At 34.9% G+C, this 23,505-nt stretch overlaps 2 protein-coding genes across 2 annotated transcripts; one reads left to right on the top strand and one right to left on the bottom strand.

Annotated features, from left to right (window-relative positions):
* Positions 1 to 5,883: 5,883 nt before the first annotated feature.
* LOC114191950 (Plasma-membrane choline transporter family protein) lies at positions 5,884 to 9,024 on the top strand. The gene is made up of 5 exons (XM_028081427.2): positions 5,884 to 6,176; positions 6,264 to 6,536; positions 6,740 to 7,654; positions 8,063 to 8,296; positions 8,428 to 9,024. Exons 1-5 carry the CDS (start codon positions 6,159 to 6,161, stop codon positions 8,602 to 8,604), a joined length of 1,617 nt encoding a protein of 538 aa, XP_027937228.1. The 5' UTR covers positions 5,884 to 6,158; the 3' UTR covers positions 8,605 to 9,024.
* Positions 9,025 to 16,489: 7,465 nt separating this feature from the next.
* LOC114187470 (uncharacterized) lies at positions 16,490 to 16,960 on the bottom strand. Its single transcript, XM_028075734.1, has one exon. It carries the CDS (start codon positions 16,958 to 16,960, stop codon positions 16,490 to 16,492), a length of 471 nt encoding a protein of 156 aa, XP_027931535.1.
* Positions 16,961 to 23,505: the final 6,545 nt, after the last annotated feature.

The raw sequence follows: 23,505 nt of genomic DNA, 5'->3' as shown, positions 1-23,505 counted from the left end.
TTCTCTTTATCAAATGTATTTTAGGCCTGCTGTGTAATTCTGCATATGATTAGTTCTTTAACTAATGGATTAGCTGTGAGTATTGTACAAAGTAAGTGAAAATATACTCACGATAATCGATTAGGTAAATTGCTAATCGAATTAGTGACAGCAAAAACCTTTGTATAAAAGCTGTTTTGGAATCTGTTTTGGGTCTGGAAAAATCAGAAAGATCACGCAGTTTTCATCTGAGATAGAGCCATCTGAGAGACACAAAGTTTCAGAAGATTCTGCAAGATAACTCAAGTACAGATCCAAGAAGAATTGATGGTTGATTCTACCATGATGGATCTTGCTTGATTCAAGGAGCATCAAGTCAAATCTGCACAGCTTAGGTGTATTTGTTTCTTGTTTTGTTTTCTGTATTTTTGATTACAGTTGCTTCAGTGTTTGAAGTGTGGACCTAGGTGCAATTGTGTGGATGCATTGCTCCTAGGGGGAGTTCTTGATTGTTGAATCAAGTTCTTGGGTTTTAGGGTTAGAATTACATAGGTGTGCTTGTAATTCTTGGAACCTTTCTGTTTAGTGGAATCCTCCTAAGTGTGCTACTTAGGAGAAGACTGGATGTAGATTCTTTTTGAATCGAACCAGTATAAATTGTGTGTCTTGCTTCTTTCTTCTCTCTCATAATCTTTCTTGATTGATTTAAATAGTCCATTAACCCAAAACTGCGAAATTGATTAATTGAGCTTTAAAACCTAAAGATTTATTCAAGATTCATCTTAAACCATATAAAAGCTTGTTAATCAATTCAGATCCCTTTGTGGTTAAGATAATTAGACATATCTGTTTTTAACATAAAGCTCATTATATAGTCATTAACACTCACTTCCTTGGTTGTCCTAGGTGATGCGTGACTTTTCAAGACATATTATTTTCATCAGTCCAACAGATTAAAATAATAAAAATCTTACACAATACCAATTCTAGAAATAGTAAAACGAAAAATGTCCAAACTCCAAAGCCCAATTTATAAGAAATACCTCAAATTTGGGGTTAGACATTTCAACTCCACTGGAATTGTTAGATATGAAGGAGCACTTATAGTTTTCTTACTACAAATAAATTCTTGCACCAATATCAGTAATTGTTAAGTTGTAAAATGATTAGGACAAAGACTCACTAAGAGTTTTATTCCACTATTTAACACAAACTTGATATATAACTTGCTTATGTTGTGGATCAAAATTACAATTATTTTTAAGCCACTTAATTATCTTTTAATATGTATTTCTATCAATAATTCATGCATTTCTCTCCAACAGTAATTTTTTTTGTTAATTGTGTTTTTAGTCCCTTAACTTTCATTAGTCAATTTTGAAACTTTGGATCAATTTAGTCCTTTATCTTTCGAAATACGTGGATTTAGTTCTTTTAATCAAATTTTGTTAAGTTTATTTGATATTTCAAGCACGTTTCATAATAGTATTTGACTTAACATTAAAGCAAAAATATATCAAACAGTATAAAGAACTCAAATACAATCTTGAAATGTGTACAAAACATCAAATAAACCTAACAAAATTTAATTAAAAGGACTAAATCCACATATTTTGAAAGATGAAAGACTAAATTGGTTCAAAGTTTCGAAATGAGCTAATTCCCAAATTCACTGAAAGTTAAGGGACCAAAAATATATTTAACTTTTTTTTTGTGTTTTTGTATTTAGAGATGGAATGGTGAAAAAAGATATTAAAATGGAAAAGAAAGTAGATGGAGATGAAGGATTGCAAGAAGGTGAATTGCAATAAAATAAATTACCAAGGATAAAATAAGAACTGATAAAAAATATTTACGAAAGCGGTGACCCAAATTGCAACAATCATAATTAGATTTCTAATTTTTCTATTCACGACGTTCTTAATGTGTTTGAATTGTAGCCACAATTTGTTATCTTTGTTTTACATTTGAATGACCTATTTATATTTTTCCCTTTTTGATAGCTAAACTAAGATAAATTAAAGAAGAAAAAAAATTAATTTATAATACATGTCTTAAAACCGCCCATATTATTTTTGTTTTGCCCATTCTTCCAATGTTCCAATGTTGTGTAACTGTTATTATAAATAACTTCTCTTTCAATCCGACTTTAATCATGGGCTTTGTCACGCTTCTCTCAATATTATTCTATCTGATTTGATCACATTTTTCTCAATGTTGTCTTTCATTATACATTTTTCGATGAGCTAGCTATAATCCTTCTTTGGATCTTCATTTTTAATCTATTGTGCTTCAATACATTCCTCTTTTGCTTACATCATATCACTCTCTTTAATTTCATTACCTTATTCATCTTCTCTTATTCTTCCACCTCTCGGTTCTTGATGCCCTCAGTACATATATTAATTTTTCTTAAACAAAACACATTTTGAAAATTAAATTGTGATATTATTTTCATAAAGAAATTTAGAATTTTCTTCTCTAATTAAGATGTATGTTTACTTTTAAATATAAACATACACGTTTAATATAATTATTCAAATACCAATCTTAACAAAATAAATAAAAAATATTTTAATAAAAGATTAAATTAAACATTTAATTATTATTATTTTTCACTAATATTAATTGCAATGTCTTTTTAACTATTTTTCTTATATTTAAACAATTTTATTTTAAATAGTTAGGGAGAATGTAAAATCCTAGAAAATAGTGTTTTAGAAGTAGTAGTGGTTTAAAAACAGTAAGACTAAATTATTTTAACATTAAAAAGTTTTAGTATAAATAGAATTTTTATAAACAAATTTCATTATTTTAAAACACATTATCTCTCTAGAAACTACTTTTCTAGAGTTATTTGACTTCTCTCTAAGGATTCTCTTTCTTTGTTTGCTTGATTGAAGATCTGAGAACATATGAATGATCCTCGCGACGAGCTCTTCAATTTAAAACGATCAGTTTTTGCATTCCCGTAAGTTAAGTGTCAACCGTTTTTCTTGGCCTTCTTTTTGTTTCTGTTGATGTGAGACTTTTTTCTGCTTGCATGTGAGGTTTTCATCTACTATATGAGTCTTTGTTGATCAGTGATCATACCAGTATGTCCTAATCGTTATTGTGATGATTCTATGTGTAGATAGAACATCCTGTGAAGTTAGAAGTGTTTTGGTGTTCTTAGAGTTGATTGGGTCTGAGGAGCTGCTTTGTCAGGTAAGGGAAGCTAGTTTTTTGTTGAATTGATCATCTTGATAGTTAATTATGATGTGATTTGTTGAATTGATGAGTTGTATGTTGAATTTTTCGATATTTGATCTGTGTTTGGTATTGATTTGGGAAAGGTTTGAATCTATGTTTAAGTGATTGGGTATCAGTTTTGAACTCTCTAAAACCATTTGGAGTAAAAAACACTAAAAGGAAAGGTGCCCAATTAGTCAAATACACATGACCAATTTCCCCCAAATTATTCTTTCTGATACACTATTGGGTGTCGTTACAGTGCCGTCGGGCACTAGACCACTAACTTGGTGTCGTCGGGCACCATTTTTGGATCGTCAAGCGCTATAAATTAGTGGGTTCCAAGGGTTAGGCGTTGGTGCCACCCTTTTTTTTCTATTATGTGTTCTCTTGGTAAAAATGAAGTTTTCCACTTCATTAACGTCAGATCGAGATGAAATTTTAATTACGGGCCCTTAACACATACATCTTCACTTTGACTGATCATATCTCGAATCAAAGATCTATAGTGAGAAAAGTGTTTCTCATAAGGTTCACGTAGATTAGATTGTTGATAGTTTTGGCATTTGTTGCTTGTCTTACATAATGAATGATTGAGGCACCATGTTTTTGTATGTTTTGGTGTGATGAGATGAGTCGTATAGAATAATTGGTGAAAATGAATATGATAAGGTATGTTGATGTATGATTGTGGGTTTGAGGATCTTGTGAAGATTTTGTTACGATAATTGTAATTGGTTGGGATTGAAGGATTGGTGAGGGAATACCATTGAATGCTTAAATCTTTAGGGTGTGCACTAAGGATAAAATTGTTACATTTTGGGAAGCTAATCCTACTAGTCATTCTTTATACTCATGTAGAGGATGATGATTAGGTAGTACGAGTGAGTGGCAGAAGGTCCTGTCATGAGAACGACCACATGGTTCTATGACAATAAAAAGCATTTACCTTGTGTGTGGTAGCTTGGGTAGGTGAGTTATTCCACCACCATAAGTGTATAATGTCCCTAGTTCCACTCTAGTTGCATTTATTTGGATAAATCGAGTTCTAGAAGTATGATAAAATAGATGAGTATGATCTTGATCGCTTATGATAATTGTTATGAAATTGGTTGTTTGTGAGGTATGATTGATCTCGTATAGTTAGCTTACCCTTGCACTTTATGATCTTGTGTTGTTTTCTTCTTTTGCAATGATCACCATTTTGGTGGGAACAGATGAAGTTGTGTGTTTAGAGATAGCTTTGTAAGATGAGGAACTATTAGTTAGAGTAAGTAAGGGTTTCGAGGAACTTTAGTAGTGATTAATTTATGTTTAAAGCTTGCTATTTTAGATGGTTTGTATAAATGATACATTTTTATAGTCCTATTTTGTTGTAAGATGATATTAATATATTTTATACACTAAATTACATATTTTGAATATTATAATAAAATATCATATTTTATTAATTTTAAACCGTTAAGATGAGATATTACATTTTCTCGAAGTTATTTCTAACAATTGAAAAACAACAATTTATTATACATAAAAAAGTGAACTGAAAATACTGAAATCGAAACAAAATAATCACAAAATACGAGAAAATAACATATTTAAAATCTTTCAATTATAAACACAATTGTAATTTTTACATTTCCAACAAAATCACCCAGTTCACCATAATACAAAAAAAAAAAGATGACACTAAACTCAATTATTTGGATTGTGTAAGCGACATTGGACCTCTTGGTGGCTTGCACTGGTGATGATTCCCATGCGAAATTCAAGAAAACAATTAGCTTCCCTTACCTCTAAACAACACTGGCTTGTAGGAAAGAAAACTCAATAGAAAGGGTACCCAAACTGTCCGAAACCTAAGGAACTGGAATGCAGAACCAAACAATAAGAATGAGATCCTAAATTCAACTTAGAAAGGGATGAATTTCCAAAAATGAGGAATTAAGGGAGAATTGGGAACTGAAATTGACTTACACGAAAGGAATGGATGCTCAGCTTGAATGAGGAATTATGTATTGGCCCTAAGTTTGCCTGATGAAACAAGAAGGGGAGAAAATTTTAGATGGTGAATTAGGACAGAGATGTTAGAGAGTAATAAGGAAACTAAGAGTTTTAGAAGGCAAGAGTGTTTTGTGGTGAAACTAATTTCGTGCATTTAAGATAAAAGGGATGAAAGAGAAAAAATGTCTCACATTAATAATTATATTTATTTCTAATTTATATTTTAAAACATTATCTTTTAGATCAAATTATTTTCAAAATTTAATTTTATTAAGTTTTTTAAATATATAAATTAAATAATTTATTTTATTACATCATTCAACTTAACCAAAATCATTTTAATTCTTTTCTTTTAGTTTCTACCCTCATCTCGTAATATAACTAACCTCAATTTCTATTTCCTTTTTCTTTTTCAAAGTGTAGTGTTTTAGGGAAGGCCCACGTGCTTTGTGGCTGACACCCCAATTCGTAAACAGAACGCGATATAAAAATGTGTCAACTATGACAAAAAAAAAACACGTAAAAGCACTTCTTATGTTATTGGAGTTACAAACAAACGAAAGATTAACAGTTTCCAAAGAAAAAAAATTGTTCATTTATTATTGAGGAACAAAGAATGATACGCAAACATTTACTTTCTAATTCTACACTTTCCTTGCATGTCTGATAAAATATTTGCGTTTTACGAACCCATTTCCACGTGCTGTGTTTCCTTCTGACACGTGACGGCGGCGTAGCTCCACGCGCTGTTGTGGCATGTTTGCAGTTCGCAACTCGTGGGTCCAACATAAAAGATACTTTCTTAGAAGGCAAAGACACGGTAAAAAAAGAAAAATTCCAAATGAAAATAAAATATAACAGTTGAAGACAGTAACGTCATCTCTCTACCAACATTCGTTTCTCAACTCAGCTGACACACCGCAACGCCGCCGCCGTCGCCGCCGCCAATGGGTGCCGGAGAGCCTGTAAGTTGATGGTTTCAGCTTTATGTGTTTATGGGGGTTGCTATTCTGTGCCAAGTTTTAATCTTTCTTTTGTTTTTGGCGAGGTAGGTGGTGGTTGAGAAAGAGAATGAAACCGTGGTTGGAGCAAAGAAGGAGGAAGACTTGGAGAAAGGGGAAGTGGGTGTTGAAGAAGAGAGAAAGGTTCAGAACAATGATGTTGTGGATGATCATGAAGAATCTCATCTTGCGGGTTTCCACAGGTTGAACCCCACTAACCCTTTGAGAATTGTGATCAATAGTTCCACCAGAGTTGCAACTCCTTCTGCTGCTCAGTCTCAACGTCCTCACACTCAAACGCGCTCCACTCCAACCCCACTACAAGTACTTTTCTTTCTCTCTGCAGAGGAATGAAATGCATTGTTCAGCTCAATTTTTTTAAGGAAATTTGCAATTTTTTTGCTGAAGATTGTAATTGGTTCCTTGAGTTTGCAGTAATTCTGTATGTGTTGTGTTTGTTGTTATTTCTGTGAATTTTTGAACGTTACGATCTTAATGGGTATTATTCTATTTCCCTTTTTTAACAGCAACCGGAAGTGGCGAATCTGAATTCGAGAAAGTATACCAACAAAATATCCTTGATTCTCTTTGTTCTCCACATGTTTATAGCTGTTGCGTTGGTGTGCTTTCTTGTGTTCAAGGGAGTTCAAGGGCTTATCCAAGATTCGGAATCTACCAAGAGGAAAGAGAAAGACGTGTTAAAGTATTTTCTTCCACAAGTGGAGGCTTCATCTTTTATGAGCATAATCCTTGCGTTTATTTGGCAAGGGGCGATCAGAAAATGGCCCACTTTGATGCTTCATTTCATACTTTGGTTTACTTTTGTGATGTCTCTGGCTGCTGGGATTCTCCTTATTTGCTTCCAAAAGCCTGCCACTGATGGTGTTGGAGTGTGTTTCATTGCTTTTGCAATTGGGAATGGCTTATACGGTTGTTGGGTTAGTCACAGAATTAAGTTTTGTTGTAAGGTCTTGAGTCTGTCTCTTCAACCTGTGTCCACATTCCCTGATCTCAACAAACCCACATATCATGTGCTTGGGGCTGGATTCTTGTGGATATCTCTGTGGATTTTAGCTGTGATTGGAGCATTAAACTTCTATTTTCCTCCTTTAACCATCATTTTGCTGGTGCTGAGTTTGCAATGGACCACTGAGGTCATGAGGAATGTGGTTAACATCACTGTTAGTAGGGCTATTGCCTTGTATTACCTCAGAGGAATGCAATCTAGCACCCAGTTTTGTTTTCTGAGAGCTCTCACGCGGAATCTTGGAAGTGCTTGTTTGGGCTCTCTCTTTGTGCCTGCAATTGAGGCCCTGAGGATTGTTGCACGGGGACTCAATTTGCTTGAGGGAGAAGATGAATTCATGTTCTGCTGTGCTCGTTGTTGCTTAAGAGTCATGGATTCCGTTTTCAGAAATGGCAATGGCTGGGCATATGTTCAGGTAGCTCTCTGCAAATTAACACAGTAATCGCTATGCATAACATAACATAACTGCATTTTCTGCAATTCAATCAATGTGTGATTCTCATTTGTTAATCTTTCAGTTTCGATACCTTTATTACATTTTATTGGTTAGTTTTCTCAAAGTAAGATTTATCTGCAAGCTTGATAGTTTTGTGTGTTTGTCTGATACCCTTTGGATTCTTTCACCACATGGTCCCTACCAAGTTTCAAATTTTTATTGAGCCATCTTTCTTGTTCTGAAGTTATGACTGAGCAATCACCATCTGTGGTCCTGGCTCCAACTTTATTTGACTGAACATTCACCACCATTAGTGCATAGTTCAAGACCAGATATTTAACTAAACCAAGTGGTTTTGTTTTAACTCATTTGAATTCATCTTAACAGATAGCAGCATATGGAAAAGGGTTCGTGAAAGCATCTCGAGACACTTGGGCCCTCTTTGAGAAGGAGGACATGGTGTCAATTGTAGACTCTGATATAACCAGCTCAATTTGCTTCCTCACAGGAGTTTGCAGCGGCTCTATTTGTGTCATTGTTGTAGCTGCTTGGACCCATAAAGTACACCAATCTTTCACAGCTACCTTATCCCTTCTCACATTCCTCATTGGATACCTTTTGGTTGGTGCCCTTTATCTCACAACTTTTCTATTATTATTATGATTATTGGTAGTAGCAGCTCACAAATGAATGATTAACATGTGGGCAAGTGGTGTTAATTAATTAACATTTCCAACTTTTTGACTCTGCAGACCAGAATTGCCATGGCAGTGCCTCATGCCTGTGTGAGCTGTTACTATGTTTGCTATGCTGAGAAACCAGACAATAGATTGTTTGATAAAACAATTAAGGATCGCCAAGCCTTGTTAAAAACTGGGCGTGATGTGGTTCCAACACCAAGGGGATTCAGGAGGTATACGAGGAACTGATCTAACTTCAAAGTGTTCTTAACTTGCTTCTCCTATTTGCATTGATTTTGCAGATGAGACCATTTTGTGCAAAAGGGTTGAAAATTTGGAGTGAAAAACCAATTCTTGGTGATGGTTTTGTTGAGAATGATCTGGTTGGCACAAAGAGTCATTATTGGAATGGGAGAAACGTGGAGGGTTATCAAGATGGCCACTGCAGAAAGTGATTTGTGGCCCCCTCTTTGTACTCATATGTATAGTTTTTGTTTTTGCATATATACTTTTAGGATATTCGTTAGGTGAAGTTATTTTATTGTATGATGCGTAGAAGCCACTAACTTTTTGTTTATTTATTCTTGCAAGTGTTCCACGACACAAATTTAAACCAAGTTATTGCATGTTGTTTCATGCTCCGTATAAAAGGTTGTTTTTTAATTCAAACCAATAGTATGAGATTTTATTATGGAAAATGTTTTTTTCACCATTTACACTTGACAACCTACTTTTTTTAAGGGGTATTTTAGTAATTATAAAAGTTAATATTTGTATTTGTAAAGAAAAAAAGAGATTAGAAAATAAAATAATTGATATAAAGTGTGTAAAAATTTGTTGGGTGTGAAAATAATAATACTTTTTGTTATACATCTCTTAATGTTAGAAAATTTTAAATTTTAAATTTTAAATTTATTGAAAGGCAATAAAGTGTATTTTGAAAAACTAAAATAAGACAAGAAATTAGTATTTACCTCATCTATGTCCTTCATATATTTTTTTTTCTCAGTCTAATAGCTTTTTTGAAGTTCTATTTTCAACTAAGATTGAATAATAAGAATGAAGATGAATGTATTTTGTTTTCAACTGTTCTGATTTTATAGGAAGTATATTTTGTTACTTATCTCTTGTGTTTTATTTAATGATTTAAATATATTAAGTTAATTTAAAATAAATGATTTCTTTTTGTGGTTTTTTTTTTTAGATTTCAATTTAAATGCATCAAACCTACCTAATAATGAACACCAAAAAACATTAAAGTTGTAATACAAATTGAATTTATCATAAATGTTTTTATTGTTATTTTAATACGTAGCAATTTGCTCATATAAAGAGGTATCATGTTTTAATTCATGCAATGCGTGTATGCAATCAACTCTATTATTAATCTAAATATTTAAATGTTATCGTTCAAACCAATTGATGATACTAGTTAAAGATTTTGATGCTTAAGGTAGTTAGATCCAAATACAAAAGGGTATTAAAGGTGCAATTAATAAGTTACCTACCATTCTACTTGGACTTCTATTTATAGATTTTGTAATGGGTTTTTATTAAGGTTGGTACAATTACGAACTAATTTTTTTAATCATGATTAAGATATCTAACTTGTAGGTTTCCTATTTCTGATCGCTCGGTCCATATTGATTGAACAACTATAATACAAAAGAAGTTCACTTGTTAACCCGTCCGTCCGGTCTTAGTTGCAAGACTGTGCGGTTTATACCGTACAATTATATTTTCTTTCGTTCACTTGTTCATAATTTTTTAATATATATTTTCAAATTTAATTTGTTTAATTCTTCTAGCTTGATTCGATTTTCGAGTAAAATCACTTAAGGGTAGATTCATATATTTCTTCTGTAAGCCCCATTTTTCTGCTCTAAGGAGGTTTGGGCCTGGCCTTTTCGTGGGCCTAAAGCCAGCCCATTAGGGGACCTCCAGAACCCCCACTCAGTCCCATTGTTTCTCATTTTGCTTTTCCTTTCAGAGAACTGTTCTCCTCCCCCTCACTACTGGAACTAGAGAGCTCTATTAGGGCACGAAAATCCTTCAATCTTCGAGCTAGCTAAGTTCATCCTACCTCCAAGTAAGTTAAACCTTAGGACTTTCTTGTATGTTCTTCCCTTTTTTACCGTTTGGGTACGTTGGTTTGGTTAGGGTTTAACCTCATACCCTTGTTTTGTTCTGGTTTCCACGTTTCAGCTCACTATTCTAGTTCTTGGAGTTGTGGTGCTCCTTGGTTAAGAACCTGTTTGCGTTTGCTAGCGTTTTTTGCTTTTTGAAGTATGTTGCTTTTTTCACTTCTGTTTTATGCATAAAATGATTGGAAAATGCTTGTGCTTGTGTGAGACTGAACTATAATGTTTTGTGGAACTGTTTCTGGCTTTGCATGCGTGGAACAATGGTGAGAACTGATATCCTCGCCCAAGCGAGCTCGTCTCGCCTAGGCAAGAGTAGTAGGAGCTCGCCCTGGTTTTCTGCTCGAGCTCGAGCTCAGGCGGATGGCTCTCGATTTGAACGATGAACCATCTCGCTTAGGCGAGAGGGTCCCGCCTAAGCGAGAAATTGTGGAAAACCTGTATGTTTCTGTTGGATCGTAGCTTAGGCGAGGGACTTAGTTTTGGGCGAAGAGCGATCTCACCCAGGCGAGAAGGCCCCGCTTAGGCGAGAATTCGTAGAGTGCTCACTGTGCCACTATTGCAGGTCTCGCTCAGGCGAGAATTCCTAGCTTAAGCGAGACAGTCGTTGTCACTTGGGCGAAGGCTCCTAGCCTAAGCAAGAATGGTGCAGGTTTGATTTGTACTTCTTTGATTTATCTATGATAGGCTGTATATCTTAAAAATGCATGAAGTATGGGGTTATGCTTGTCTTATGAGCTTGTGTGAACTGGGATTGATGAACTTGGTATGAATTAAATCATGAGTCATGGGTGGTTGGTTGAATATCGGCATGCTATTTGGATGTTATAGTGTAACATGTGGTTTTGGTGTGAGAAACAAGGATGTGGAATGACATAGACGTAATTCCATGAATCTCTTGGTGAGATTTCATGGTGGTGTGTAGTGTATATAATTAAGGTAAAGATTCAAGTAAGGATCACATCCCGAAGCTCTAAAGGACCAGTTAGTCTCACGTAGAGTAAACTGATCCAAGTGGTGAGAGTAGCGGGAGGCCTTAGTCTTTGCCAGGATAATGACCTTAGATGCTTGAAGGCTACAACCATAGCTCTGTTCACACCGAGTTATGTTCACACCGAGAAAGAAACCACCAGTTCAATCCACAAGTACTATCATAACACCTGGACATCTACTTAAAACACATAACGAAGACTAAGCAAGCTCACACTCACAAACCCTAAAGGAACTACTGCTCTGATACCAAAATGTAACATCTCATTTAATAGCTTCTAAACTACTAAATAAAGCATTATATAGTGATAACCCAAAGCAGATAGCATGGAAGTTAAGTATAATCTTATACAATCATCCAAAACTAAGTAATGACAATACTATATGTACAAGACCTCTAGAAGAAAGGGAAGGTAAATTCTAACCACTTACTACAAAACACACCTATCTACAGGACCTCTGGAAACTACTGCTCAGTCCTACTATCAACACCATGCGAAAACTCTCCACCTATAGCCTCCTCTGCTCACACATTTAAGTGATCATTGCAAAGAATAAAACAAAGGGTAGACAAACATAAAACACGTAGGGTAAGCTAATAATGATTTAAAGAAGGTTACATTAGAGTGAGAGCATAATAACAATCAATTATCACAAATTCACATAGGAACATTTCAATACTCACACGTCATTCAACTCTAGACTCAATTATCTGGATATATGCAATTAACATCGAACCTCTTGGTGGCTTGCACCAGTGCATGATTCCCAAACTCTGCAGAGTTTGGCCTCAAAGGGTTATCACCCAATCATAAAACCAGGTAAGTCTCCTTCACGCCAAAGACTTGATCGAGTCCAATGGCTAAGACCTCCTACTACTCCTCACAACATAACTCAATATACTCTATATGAGCCTTCATGGTTATTGGAGCGTCAGGATACCAACCAAAACCGAGTCCTTATGTCTTTGCATACCCTACCTCATCCACACTTAGAATTTCTCCACTTAGAATTTCTCCACGAAATTCCTCCATAATTCACATACAACAGGTCCATATTCACCCAATGTCACTCAAAGCATACCAAGACAGTCAAAATAATCCATTTCAGATCAGTTAATGCAATGAAACACATCAAAACAACAAACACATGAAATCTGGCAGCTTAACGCTCAGCCTCAAAATTAAAATTTCGTTCCAGACCTAAAGGGTCCTAATACTAGGGCACCACTCGGTTGGCGCTTAACCTCATTCTTCTCGCATTTTTCAACACTAGGCACTGTTTGGCTGGCGTTCAATGCTAATCCTCTCGCATTTTTCAAGGCTCAGCCTTGAATTTTGAGGCTTAACCTCACACCAGAAAACAACATAGATTATGGTTTTCGTTGGGAGATGTTTCACTTGATTTCATGACCCAAATTGACACCATGGCAGTGTTGTCTAGTTTTCAAAATGGTTTTCAAGCAAAGTGAGATGATACCAATTAGAGCCATGATTCAAGTGTTCATTTTTCAATTCAACCTCAAGTCACACAATGCAATCACAATTTCACTTATACCAAACATCAAACAATTCACATTGCATCACACTTCAAACAATCAATTCTAATTACACACAATTACATTCATTGTATCCTATAATTAAATTCAATTATCAGTTTCCCTTACTTGATTGATTCGTGCGACTACAACAAAAACCTGAAACCCCTTTCCCATTGCCGATGCTCACAAATCAACCTAAAATTATCAAAAACACGATCAGAGAACATCATTAGAGCCACTGATCGACATGGAATTTTTTACAAGATACGCAAACCTCACATGCGATACAGATTACATCACATGTAGGGTTTTCAATAAAAGACCAAGAAAAGAGCAGAATTATAACTTATTCAATTCAAGGTTCTGATCGAACAGACTTGGAGATCTCGCCGCAGTGATCACTCTAGCGGTCTCTGATTTAAAAAAGGATGAGAGAATGGTGAGATATTTTAGAGAGAAGTCAGAGAGAATTTAGAGAACGAAGTTTTAGAAAGATAATGTTTTCTAAATAATGAAATCCTTTTATGAAATTTCTATTCATATATAAGCGATTTATTATTAAAATAATAATAATAATAAAAGGATCTCATTATTTTAAACACAGTCATTCTTTTAATGTGATTTTCTAGGTTCTCACATTCTCCCAAACATAAAAAGTTTTCGACCTCGAAAATTGACTTACCAGAAAATAGATGTGGATAAGATTGTCTCATATCCTCTTCTAATTTCCAGGTAGAGTCACCTGTTCTCCTATTCCACATAACCTTGACTAAACTGATGGTTCTCCCCTTAAGTTGTTTCATTTGGTGATCCTTTATTCCAACAGGTTGAACATCCACGGTGAGATCCTCTCTGATTTGCAATTCTTCCATCTCTAATACATGTGATGCATCAGGTACGTACTTTCTCAATTGAGAAACATGGAATACTAGATGAAGATTTGCTAGTTGAGGGGGTAAGGCGATCTCATACGCTACTGGTCCAATTCTCTTCAATACTTGATATGAGCCAATAAACTTAGGAGAGAGTTTTCTTGAACGAATAGCCCTTCCTACACTAGTGGTGGGAGTTACTTTCAAGAAAACATGGTCCCCTACTGAAAACTCTAAAGGTCTTCTTCTTTGATTCACATACGACTTTTGTCTGCTCAAGGAGGCTTTCATCATGTCTCTTATTTTGGATACTTTTTTTGAGGTTTGCTTCAACAATTCCGGTCCTAACAACACTAACTCACCTTCCTGATACCAACATAACAAAGTTCTGCATCTCTTACCATAGAGAGCCTTATAAGGTGCCATACCGATACTTGCATGGTAGTTATTGTTGTACGTGAATTCTACTAGAGGCAATACTTCATCCCATCCTCCTAGATGGTCTAACACACAAGTCCTCAGTAGATCCTCTAGTGATCGAATTGTCCTCTCAGACTGTCCATCAGTCTGAGGATAGTAAGCAGAACTCATGGCCAATCTGCTGCCCAAAGCATTTTGTAAAGTCTGTCAAAATCTAGAAGTAAATCTAGGGTCTCTATTTGACATTATACTCGAAGGTATACCATGAAACCTTACTAATTCTCTGATATACAACTGTGCCAGTTTATCCATTGGCATCCTCAAGTTAACTGCTAGAAAATGGGCACTTTTAGTTAGTTGATCTACTATCACCCAAATAGCATCGTGATTCCGAACGGATCATGGTAAGTGGGTGATAAAATCCATAGCAATGTTGTCCCACTTCCAAACTGGTATTACCAATTGATGCAACATCCCCTCCGATTTTTGGTGTTCCACCTTTGCTTTCAGACAAGTCAAGCAGGAAGATATGAACTGAGCTACATCATGCTTCATTCTTGACCACCAAAAGGACTATTTCAAGTCGTGGTACATCTTAGTCATACCAGGATGCATGCTATGGTGGCTCTTGTGCCCTTCTTCAAGAATGATATGCTTCAACTATGGGTTCTCTGGTATGCAATCTCGGTTCTTAAATCTCAGTACCCCATCTACTCCCATCACAAAGTCTTTAGCTTTTTCAGACACGAGCAAATTCACTATTTTCTGTATCTTAGAATCTGACAACTGCTTTTATTTTACTAACTCAAGAAAATCACTAGTTATAGTCAAGTGACTACATCTAATGACTTCCTTCCCCAATAATACATGTAACTACATGTCTCTAAATTTCTCCATCAACTTGCCCTCATTTATCATCAAAGCATAAACATGCATTCTTTTCTTGCTTAACGCATTAACCACCACATTGGCTTTCCTTGGATGATAAAATAATTCAAAGTCATAGTCTTTTAAGAATTCCATCCATCGTCGTTGCCGCATATTCAACTCTTTCTGATCGAATAAATATTTCAAACTCTTGTGGTCACTGAAGACTTGGAATTGTGCACCGTACAGGTAGTGTCGCCAAGTCTTTAGAGCAAACACCACTATTGCTAACTCTAAGTCATGAGTAAGATAGTTTTTCTCATGAACCTTCAACTGCCTAGAAGCATAGGCCACTACTTTCTTCTCTTGCATTAACACGCATCCCAATGCTTGAAGAGAAGCATCATAGAATACTTCAAAGAATTTACTGGTGTCTGGAATTATTAGCACTAGGGTGCTTGTCAACTTTTGCTTCGACGTTTGAAAACTCTCCTAACAGCGATCTGTCCAAGCAAACGGCTGATCCTTGCGGGTTAGCTGTGTTAATGGGGCTACTATTTTAGAGAATCCTTTAATAAATCTCTTGTAGTAACCTGCCAACCCCACAAAGCTTCTTATCTCCATGACGGATTTTGGGCATTCCCACTGTAACACGGCTTCTACTTTAAAAGGGTCCACAACAATACCAAGCGCCGATATTACATGCCTTAAGACTTGAACCTCTTTCATCCAAAACTCACATTTAGACAATTTGATATATCACTTCTTTTCTCTTAAAATACTTAGAACTATCCTCAGATGTTCTATATGATCTTCTTGGGTCTTAGAATAGATCAAGATATCATCAACGAAGACTACCACAAACTTGTCAAGAAAAGGCCTGAAAATTCTTTTTATGAAATCCATAAACAGAGCAGGGGTTTGTCACGCCAAAAGGCATAACTACATATTCATAATGCCCGTATCTAGATCTGAAGGTCGTCTTGCACATCATCAGACTTGACCAGAATTTGGTGATAACCCAATCTCATATCTATTTTAGAGAAAACAACAGCCCCGTGCAACTGATCTATTAAGTCATTTATCCTTGGCAACAAATATTTATTCTTGATGGTTAATTTGTTCAATTGCCTATAGTTCACGCATAGCCGGGAATTGCCGTCCTTCTTCTTCACTAGCAGCACTGGTGCTCCCCAAGGTGATACACTCAGTCTGATGAACTGCTTTTCTATCAATTCCTCTATTTGTTTCTTTAATTATGCTAACTCTGCTAGAGCCATAAGATAGGAAGATATTGATATTGGTCATGCTCCAAGCACCAAATCAATAGAAAACTCTACTTCCCTCTTCGGAGGCAATCCCGGTACATCCTCAGGAAAAACATCAGCAAACTCCTCTACAATCGGTATCTTGGCATACACATCTCCTTCCTCAACTGATAGTTGAGACAACAACTTTTCATCCTCTGGATTAGGAAACAAAAACTTTCTCTCATTGCAGTCTATAAGAATGTGGTTGGCAGATAACCAATCCATTCCTAAGATTACATCCAAGTCTTTCAAGGGTAAACACACCAGATTTACCTTGAATCGACGTCCCTCAATCACAATGGAGCATCTAGCACATAATGTAGATGTCTTGACTAAACCCGACGCTGAAGTGGATATAGTCAGATCATACTGTTGCTCCTTAACTGGCAAACTCAACTCTTGAACTCTAGATTCTGACACAAAGGAATGTGTTGCTCCAGAATCGTATAGAACACACAAACTCATACCGCCAATCACACATGAGCCAACAACAAGATTACTTGAACTTGTGGCTTCTGCCCCCGTTAAAGCATATACTCTACCCGCAACCTGGGGTCTCTCATTCCCTCGCCTCTGAGGAGTTTGTGACTGGACTGTAGGCCTTGAGATTGGGCCTCTGCCTGATGGACAATCCCTGACAAAGTGTCCCTCTTTGCCGTAACCATGGCACGTTCTCCCTCTAGCAAGTTGTGGGCAAGCACTTCTTAGGTGCGGTCCCTCACATTGAAAACATTGTGATTTGAACGATTGAGGTGGTGGCTGTGTTGAGAATCTCCTAGGCCCTTGATGTGGTGGCCTAGAGTATGGCTTCTTCCTTTCTCAAATTTTCTACATTGCCATTCTTCATCCATGCACAAAGTGTGAAACTGGCCCAGATGTTTAAACTTCTCCCATACTCTGACACAGACATGTTTCCTTGCAAGAGTTGCAAGAATTCTACCTCCTTTGCATATCTCACATTGTTAGGGAAATATTCAACAAAAAACTTCTTGAATAAATCTCATGTGATGTCCTTTCTACTGTCTTCTAACATCATCTTCATACTGGACCACCAATGCACTACCTCTCCAGCCAAAAGATACTCTGCATAGGCCAGTCTATTTTCTGCAAGGCACCTCTTTGCATAAAAAATTCTCTCTAAGTCTTTTAGCCATTGATCTGCCTCATTTGGACTAACTTTGCCACTGAATTTGGGGGGGGGGGGGTGATGCTGGAGAAAATCTTCTAAACTTCACTCCTGAGATCTAGGAGGAGGGACTCGTGAAGAACTAGTTGGGAATCGAGACTCTCCCAGTTTCTGTAAGGCTTATAGATGCCTTTGTTGAGTGGCTTCAGCTGCCAATCTTGCAGATTCCATTTGTTGCATAGCTAGATTACATTGTTTCACCATGTTTGCATTCTATTGTTGCATAGCTACAACCATAGCTTTGTTCACACCGAGCTATGTTCACACCGAGAAAGAAACCATCAGTTCAATCCACAAGTACTATCATAACACCTGGACATCTACTTAAAACACATAACGGAGACTAAGCAAGCTCACACTCATAAACCCTAAAGGAACTACTGCTCTGATACCAAAATGTAACATCTCATTTAATAGCTTTTAAACTACTAAATAAAGCATTATATAGTGATAAACCAAAGTAGATAGCATGGAAGTTAAGTATAATCTTATACAATCATCCAAAACTAAGTAATGACAATACTATATGTACAAGACCTCTAGAAGAAAGGGAAGGTAAATTCTAACCACTTACTATAAAACACACCTATTTACAGGACCTCTGGAAACTACTGCTCAGTCCTACTATCAACACCACACGAAAACTCTCCACCTACAGCCTCCTCTGCTCACACATTTAAGTGATCATTACAAAGAATAAAACAAAGGGTAGACAAACATAAAACACGTATGGTAAGCTAATAATGATTTAAAGAATGTTACATTAGAGTGAGAGCATAATAACAATCAATTATCACAAATTCACACAGGAACATTCCAATACTCACACGTCATTCAACTCTTGACTCAATTATCCAGATATATGCAATTAACATCGAACCTCTTGGTGGCTTGCACCGGTGTATGATTCCCAAAATCTGCAGAGTTTGGCCTCAAGGGGTTATCACCCAATCATCACACCAGGTAAATCTCCTTCGCGCCAAAGACTTGATCGAGTCCAATGGCTAAGACATCTTACTACTCCTCATGACATAACTCATTATACTCTATATGAGCCTTAATGGTTATTGGAGCGTCAGGATACCAACCAAAACTGAGTCCTTATGTCTTTGCATACCCTACCTCATCCACACTTAGAATTTCTCCACGAAATTCCTCCATAATTCACATACAACAGGTCCATATTCACCCAATCTCACTCAAAGCATACCAAGACAGTCAAAATAATCCATTTCAAATCAGTTAATGCAATGAAACACATCAAAACAACAAACACATGAAATCTGGCAGCTCAGCGCTCAACCTCAGATCCAATGCTCAGCCTCAACATTAAAATTTTGTTCCAAACTTGTAGGGGTCCCAACGTTGGGGCACCGCTCGGCTAGCGCTTAGCCTCATTCTTCTCGCATTTTTCAACGTTAGGCACTGCTGGGCTAACACTCACTGATGATCCTCTTGCAGTTTTCAAGGCTCAACCTTGAATTCTGAAGCTCAGCCTCACACCAGAAAATAACACAAATTCTGGTTTTCGTTGGGAGATGTTTCACTTGATTTCATGACCCAAATTGGCAGCTCCATGACAATGTTGTCTAGTTTTCAAAATGGTTTTTAAGCAAAGTGAGATGATACCAATTAGAGCCATGATTCAAGTGTTCATTTTCCAATTCAACCGCAATTCACGCAATGCAATCACAATTTCACTTATACCAAACATCAAACAATTCACATTGCATCACACTTCAAACAATCAATTTTGATTACACACAATTACATTCATTGTATCCTTTAATTAAATTCAATTATTAGCTTCCCTTACCTGATTAATTCGCGCGACTACAGTTATAACCTAAAAACCCCTTCCCATTGTCGATGCTCACAAATCAACCTAAAATTATCAGAAACACGATCAGAGAACATCATTGGAGCCACTGATCGACAAGGAAGTTTTTACAAGATACACAAACCTCACATGCGATGCAAATTACATCACATGCAGGATTTTCAAGAAAAGACCGAGAAAAGAGCAGAATTATAACTTACTTAATACAAGGTTCTGATCAAACAGACTTGGAGATCTCGTCGTAGTGATCACTCTAGCGATCTCTGATTTCAAAAAGGATGAGAGAATGGTGAGATATTTTAGAGAGAAGTCAAAGAGAATTTAGAGAATGGAGTTTGAGAAATAGTATTTTCTAAATAATGAAATCCTTTTATGAAATTTCTATTATTTATATATAAGCGATTTATTATTAAATAATAATAATAATAGGATCTCATTACTTTAAACACAGCCATTCTTTTAATGTGATTTTCTAGGTTTTCACAGGAAAAATAGAACATATTTTTAAATAAGAAATTTACAAAATTTAAATATCACAAAAACATAAAAGAAATTATGATACGAGAAATTCATAAATTGTAAATGAGACTTGACAATAAAGAATGAGAATGAGTAAATAAATTATTAAGGACAAAAAATAAATTTGAAAAAAAAAATATCCGAAATTGGTAAGCAAGAACATAAATATTCGTATTTTGCTTCCTTAAAATTTAGTAAACAAGAACATAAATGTGGAAATTGGTAAACAAGAACATAAACATAGTCTTTTGTTTTGATGCATTTTCACAGGAAACTTCCTTCTCAATCCTTAACCCATTTCATATACTTTGATAAATATAGTAGAAGCAACTTCTCTAATTTTTAAGAGATAACCTTTTTTCTAATGAACTATGATCACCTTAATGAACCGTCTTTACATTAATTTATATCATTAGCTTTCAGCAATATATTAATAAAACTTTATTCCCAACACTTATGTTTCTAACACAAATCAATATATATATATATATATATATATATATATATGTATATATATATATATCTGAATTACAATTTATCAATTATCCATTCACTTATAAATGTATTGATTAGTTTTATTTAAACTTTCCCCTCTTTTAATGAAAATATTATTTTGAACATATTAAAAAAATAATGAGACTATTTTCCTAATGTGATCTTCTCCGAAGAATTGTTATTTGATAATCTATTTTAATATTTATGTAATCATAACTTTTTTCTAAAATTTAAAATTAAAAAAAATATGTGTACTATTTTGAAATTAAATATTTAATATTTTTTTTTTGTGACTTTTATTTTTGTAAAATTTATTTAATTGATAGTTGGAATAATATGAAATATCCCCTTTACTTGAGATTAACGAAAATGAGAAACAAATTTCATTCTTTAACAAGAATGAAGACAAATGTATTGAAATAAGACACAAATTTCATTCTTAATACTAAAAAAAGGGGTTATGATATAAATTTTTATTTCGTTTCTCTATTTTAAAAAAAAATCAAATTCACCATAGCAAACACACATGCACACTAATCTTGACTCTACGTTGTCCTTCTCATTTCGCACTAACGCATTTTTGCACTTCTACAGTTTGAAAGTTTGAATTTAATTATTAATTTTGGTAATATAACTTCTATCATCTAATACTATATACAATTGGGAACTAACAAAAGACAACATTTTCAATTGAATAATATATCTGATCTACTTCACAATTCAAATTTTTATCTATAAAAGGTAAAAATGCTGATGTGTCACTCTCTCAGCATTTTGAAGTATTAAAAAAAATGGAAAAGAAATTAAAATCGAAAGTTTTAATTAAAACTTCTTTCTCTCTCTTCCTCAGTCTTCTCAGCTTCCTCCGTCTCAATTATTTCTCTCTCTTTCTCATTCTCTCTGCGACCGCCTTCTTTCTTCTTTCTCTCTCTTTCTCATTTTCTCTGCGACCGCCTTCTTTCTTCTTTCTCTCTCTTTCTCATTCTCTCTGGCACCCCTTCTCACTTCTTTCTCTTTCTTTCTCTGTCCCTGTTTCTCCGCATCGATCATGGTTTCATCTTCTCCACATCTCGCAAAAAAAAAAAGACTATGGAGATGGTTTCTATTTTTTCTGAGCTTTGTTGTGATCATCTTTTTCTGTTCATCATTATCATTTTTTTTTCTTTACAGGCTTCAACTGACGCTTACAAAGACATGCATCTGAGATTTGCCGTTCATCTATCCATTTTTGTTGTGGGTATCTTTTTTTTTTGTTTCACAAGCTAACTGGTATTTTTCTTTATGTTTTTTCCAAAGATCTAATGGTTTCTTTGGTTGATCTTATTTTTCAGGTGTTTAAATGCTTGAAATGAAGAGTACAACCACAAACATCTTTTTTAAGCAGCAAAAAACCGAGTATGGAGATGCTTTTTCTATTTTTCTTACATTTCATCTGTTCATCTTCTTCTGTTCATCATGTTTGTTTTGTTTACAAGCTTCAACTGACGCTTAAAAAGACATGCATATGAGATTTGTCGTTCATCTGTCCATTTTTGTTGTGGATATCTTTTTTTTTTGGTTTCTCAAGCTAACTGGTATTTTTCTTTATGTTTTTTACAAAGATGTAATGGTTTTTTTGCTTGATCTTATTATTCAGTGTGTAAATGCTTGAAATGAAGAGTACAACCACAAACCTCTTTTTTAAGTAGCAAAAAACCGAGTCTGGAGATGCTTTTTCTATTTTTCTTACATTTTATCTGTTCATCTACTTCTGTTCATCATGTTTGTTTTGTTTACAGGCTTCAACTGACGCTTAAAAAGACATGCATCTGAGATTTGTCGTTCATCTGTCCATTTTTGTTGTGGATATCTTTTTTTTTTTTGGTTTCTCAAGCTAACTGGTATTTTTCTTTATGTTTTTTACAAAGATCTAATGGTTTCTTTGCTTGATCTTATTTTTCAGTGTGTAAATGCTTGAAATCAAGAGTACAACCACAAACCTCTTTTTTAAGCACCAAAAAACCGAGTCTGGAGATGCTTTTTCTATTTTTCTTACATTTCATCTGTTCATCTTCTTTTGTTCATCATCTTTCTTTTGTTTACAGTCTTCAAATGAAGAGTACAAACACATTCATGTGATATTTTCCTTTGATTTTCTTTTTCTTTTGTCGAAACCTTTTTTTTTTGGTTTCTCAACCAAACTGGTATGGTTCTGTATGTTTTTTACTGAGATCTAATGGTTTCTTGGCTTCATCTTATGTTTCAGGTTTTTAAATGCTAGAAATGAAGACTACAACCACACACATCTTTTTTAACCAGCAAAAAACTGAGTCTGGCGATGCTTTATATATTTTTCTGAGCTTTCTGCTGTTCATCTTCTTCTGTTCATCATGTTTTTTTTTGTTTACAGGCTTCAACTTAAGAGTACAAACACATGCATTTGAGATTTTCCGTTCATCTTATGTTTCTTTTCTCGATATCTTTTTTTTGTTTGCTTTCTCAAGCCAACATGTATGTTTCTTTATTTTTTGTTCTTAGTTGTATTTGATTTTTGGCTTCATCTTAAGTTTCAGTTTTTTTAATTCTTCAAATGAAGATTACAGCCACAAACATCTTTTTTAAACCGCAATAAATCGAGTCTGTAGATGCTTTCTATTTTTTTCTGAACTTTCTTCTGTTCATGTTCTTTTGTTCATCATTTTTCTTTTGTTTAAATGCTTTAACTGACGAGTACAAACACATGCATATGAGATTTTCCGTTCATGTTATGGTTCTTTATGTTTTATTATTAATTGTAATTGATTCTTTGCTTCATCTTAATATTCAGTTTTTTTAATTCTTCAGATCAAGAGTACAACCACAAACATCTTATTTTAACCGCAAAATACCGATTCTTGAGATGCTTTATATTTTTTTCTAAGCTTTTTTCTTTTCATCTTCTTATGTTCATCATTTTTCTTTTGTTTTAAGGTTTGATCTCCAGACTACCAA

This window comes from Vigna unguiculata, chromosome 1 (assembly GCF_037176805.1).
Source record: "Vigna unguiculata cultivar grain cowpea cultivar isolate G323 ecotype 2 chromosome 1, ASM3717680v1, whole genome shotgun sequence".
In the NCBI taxonomy this organism is placed as follows: Eukaryota; Viridiplantae; Streptophyta; class Magnoliopsida; order Fabales; family Fabaceae; genus Vigna; species Vigna unguiculata.
Note: the sequence above shows the minus strand (reverse complement) of the source record. Positions and strands in the feature narration are given on the sequence as shown.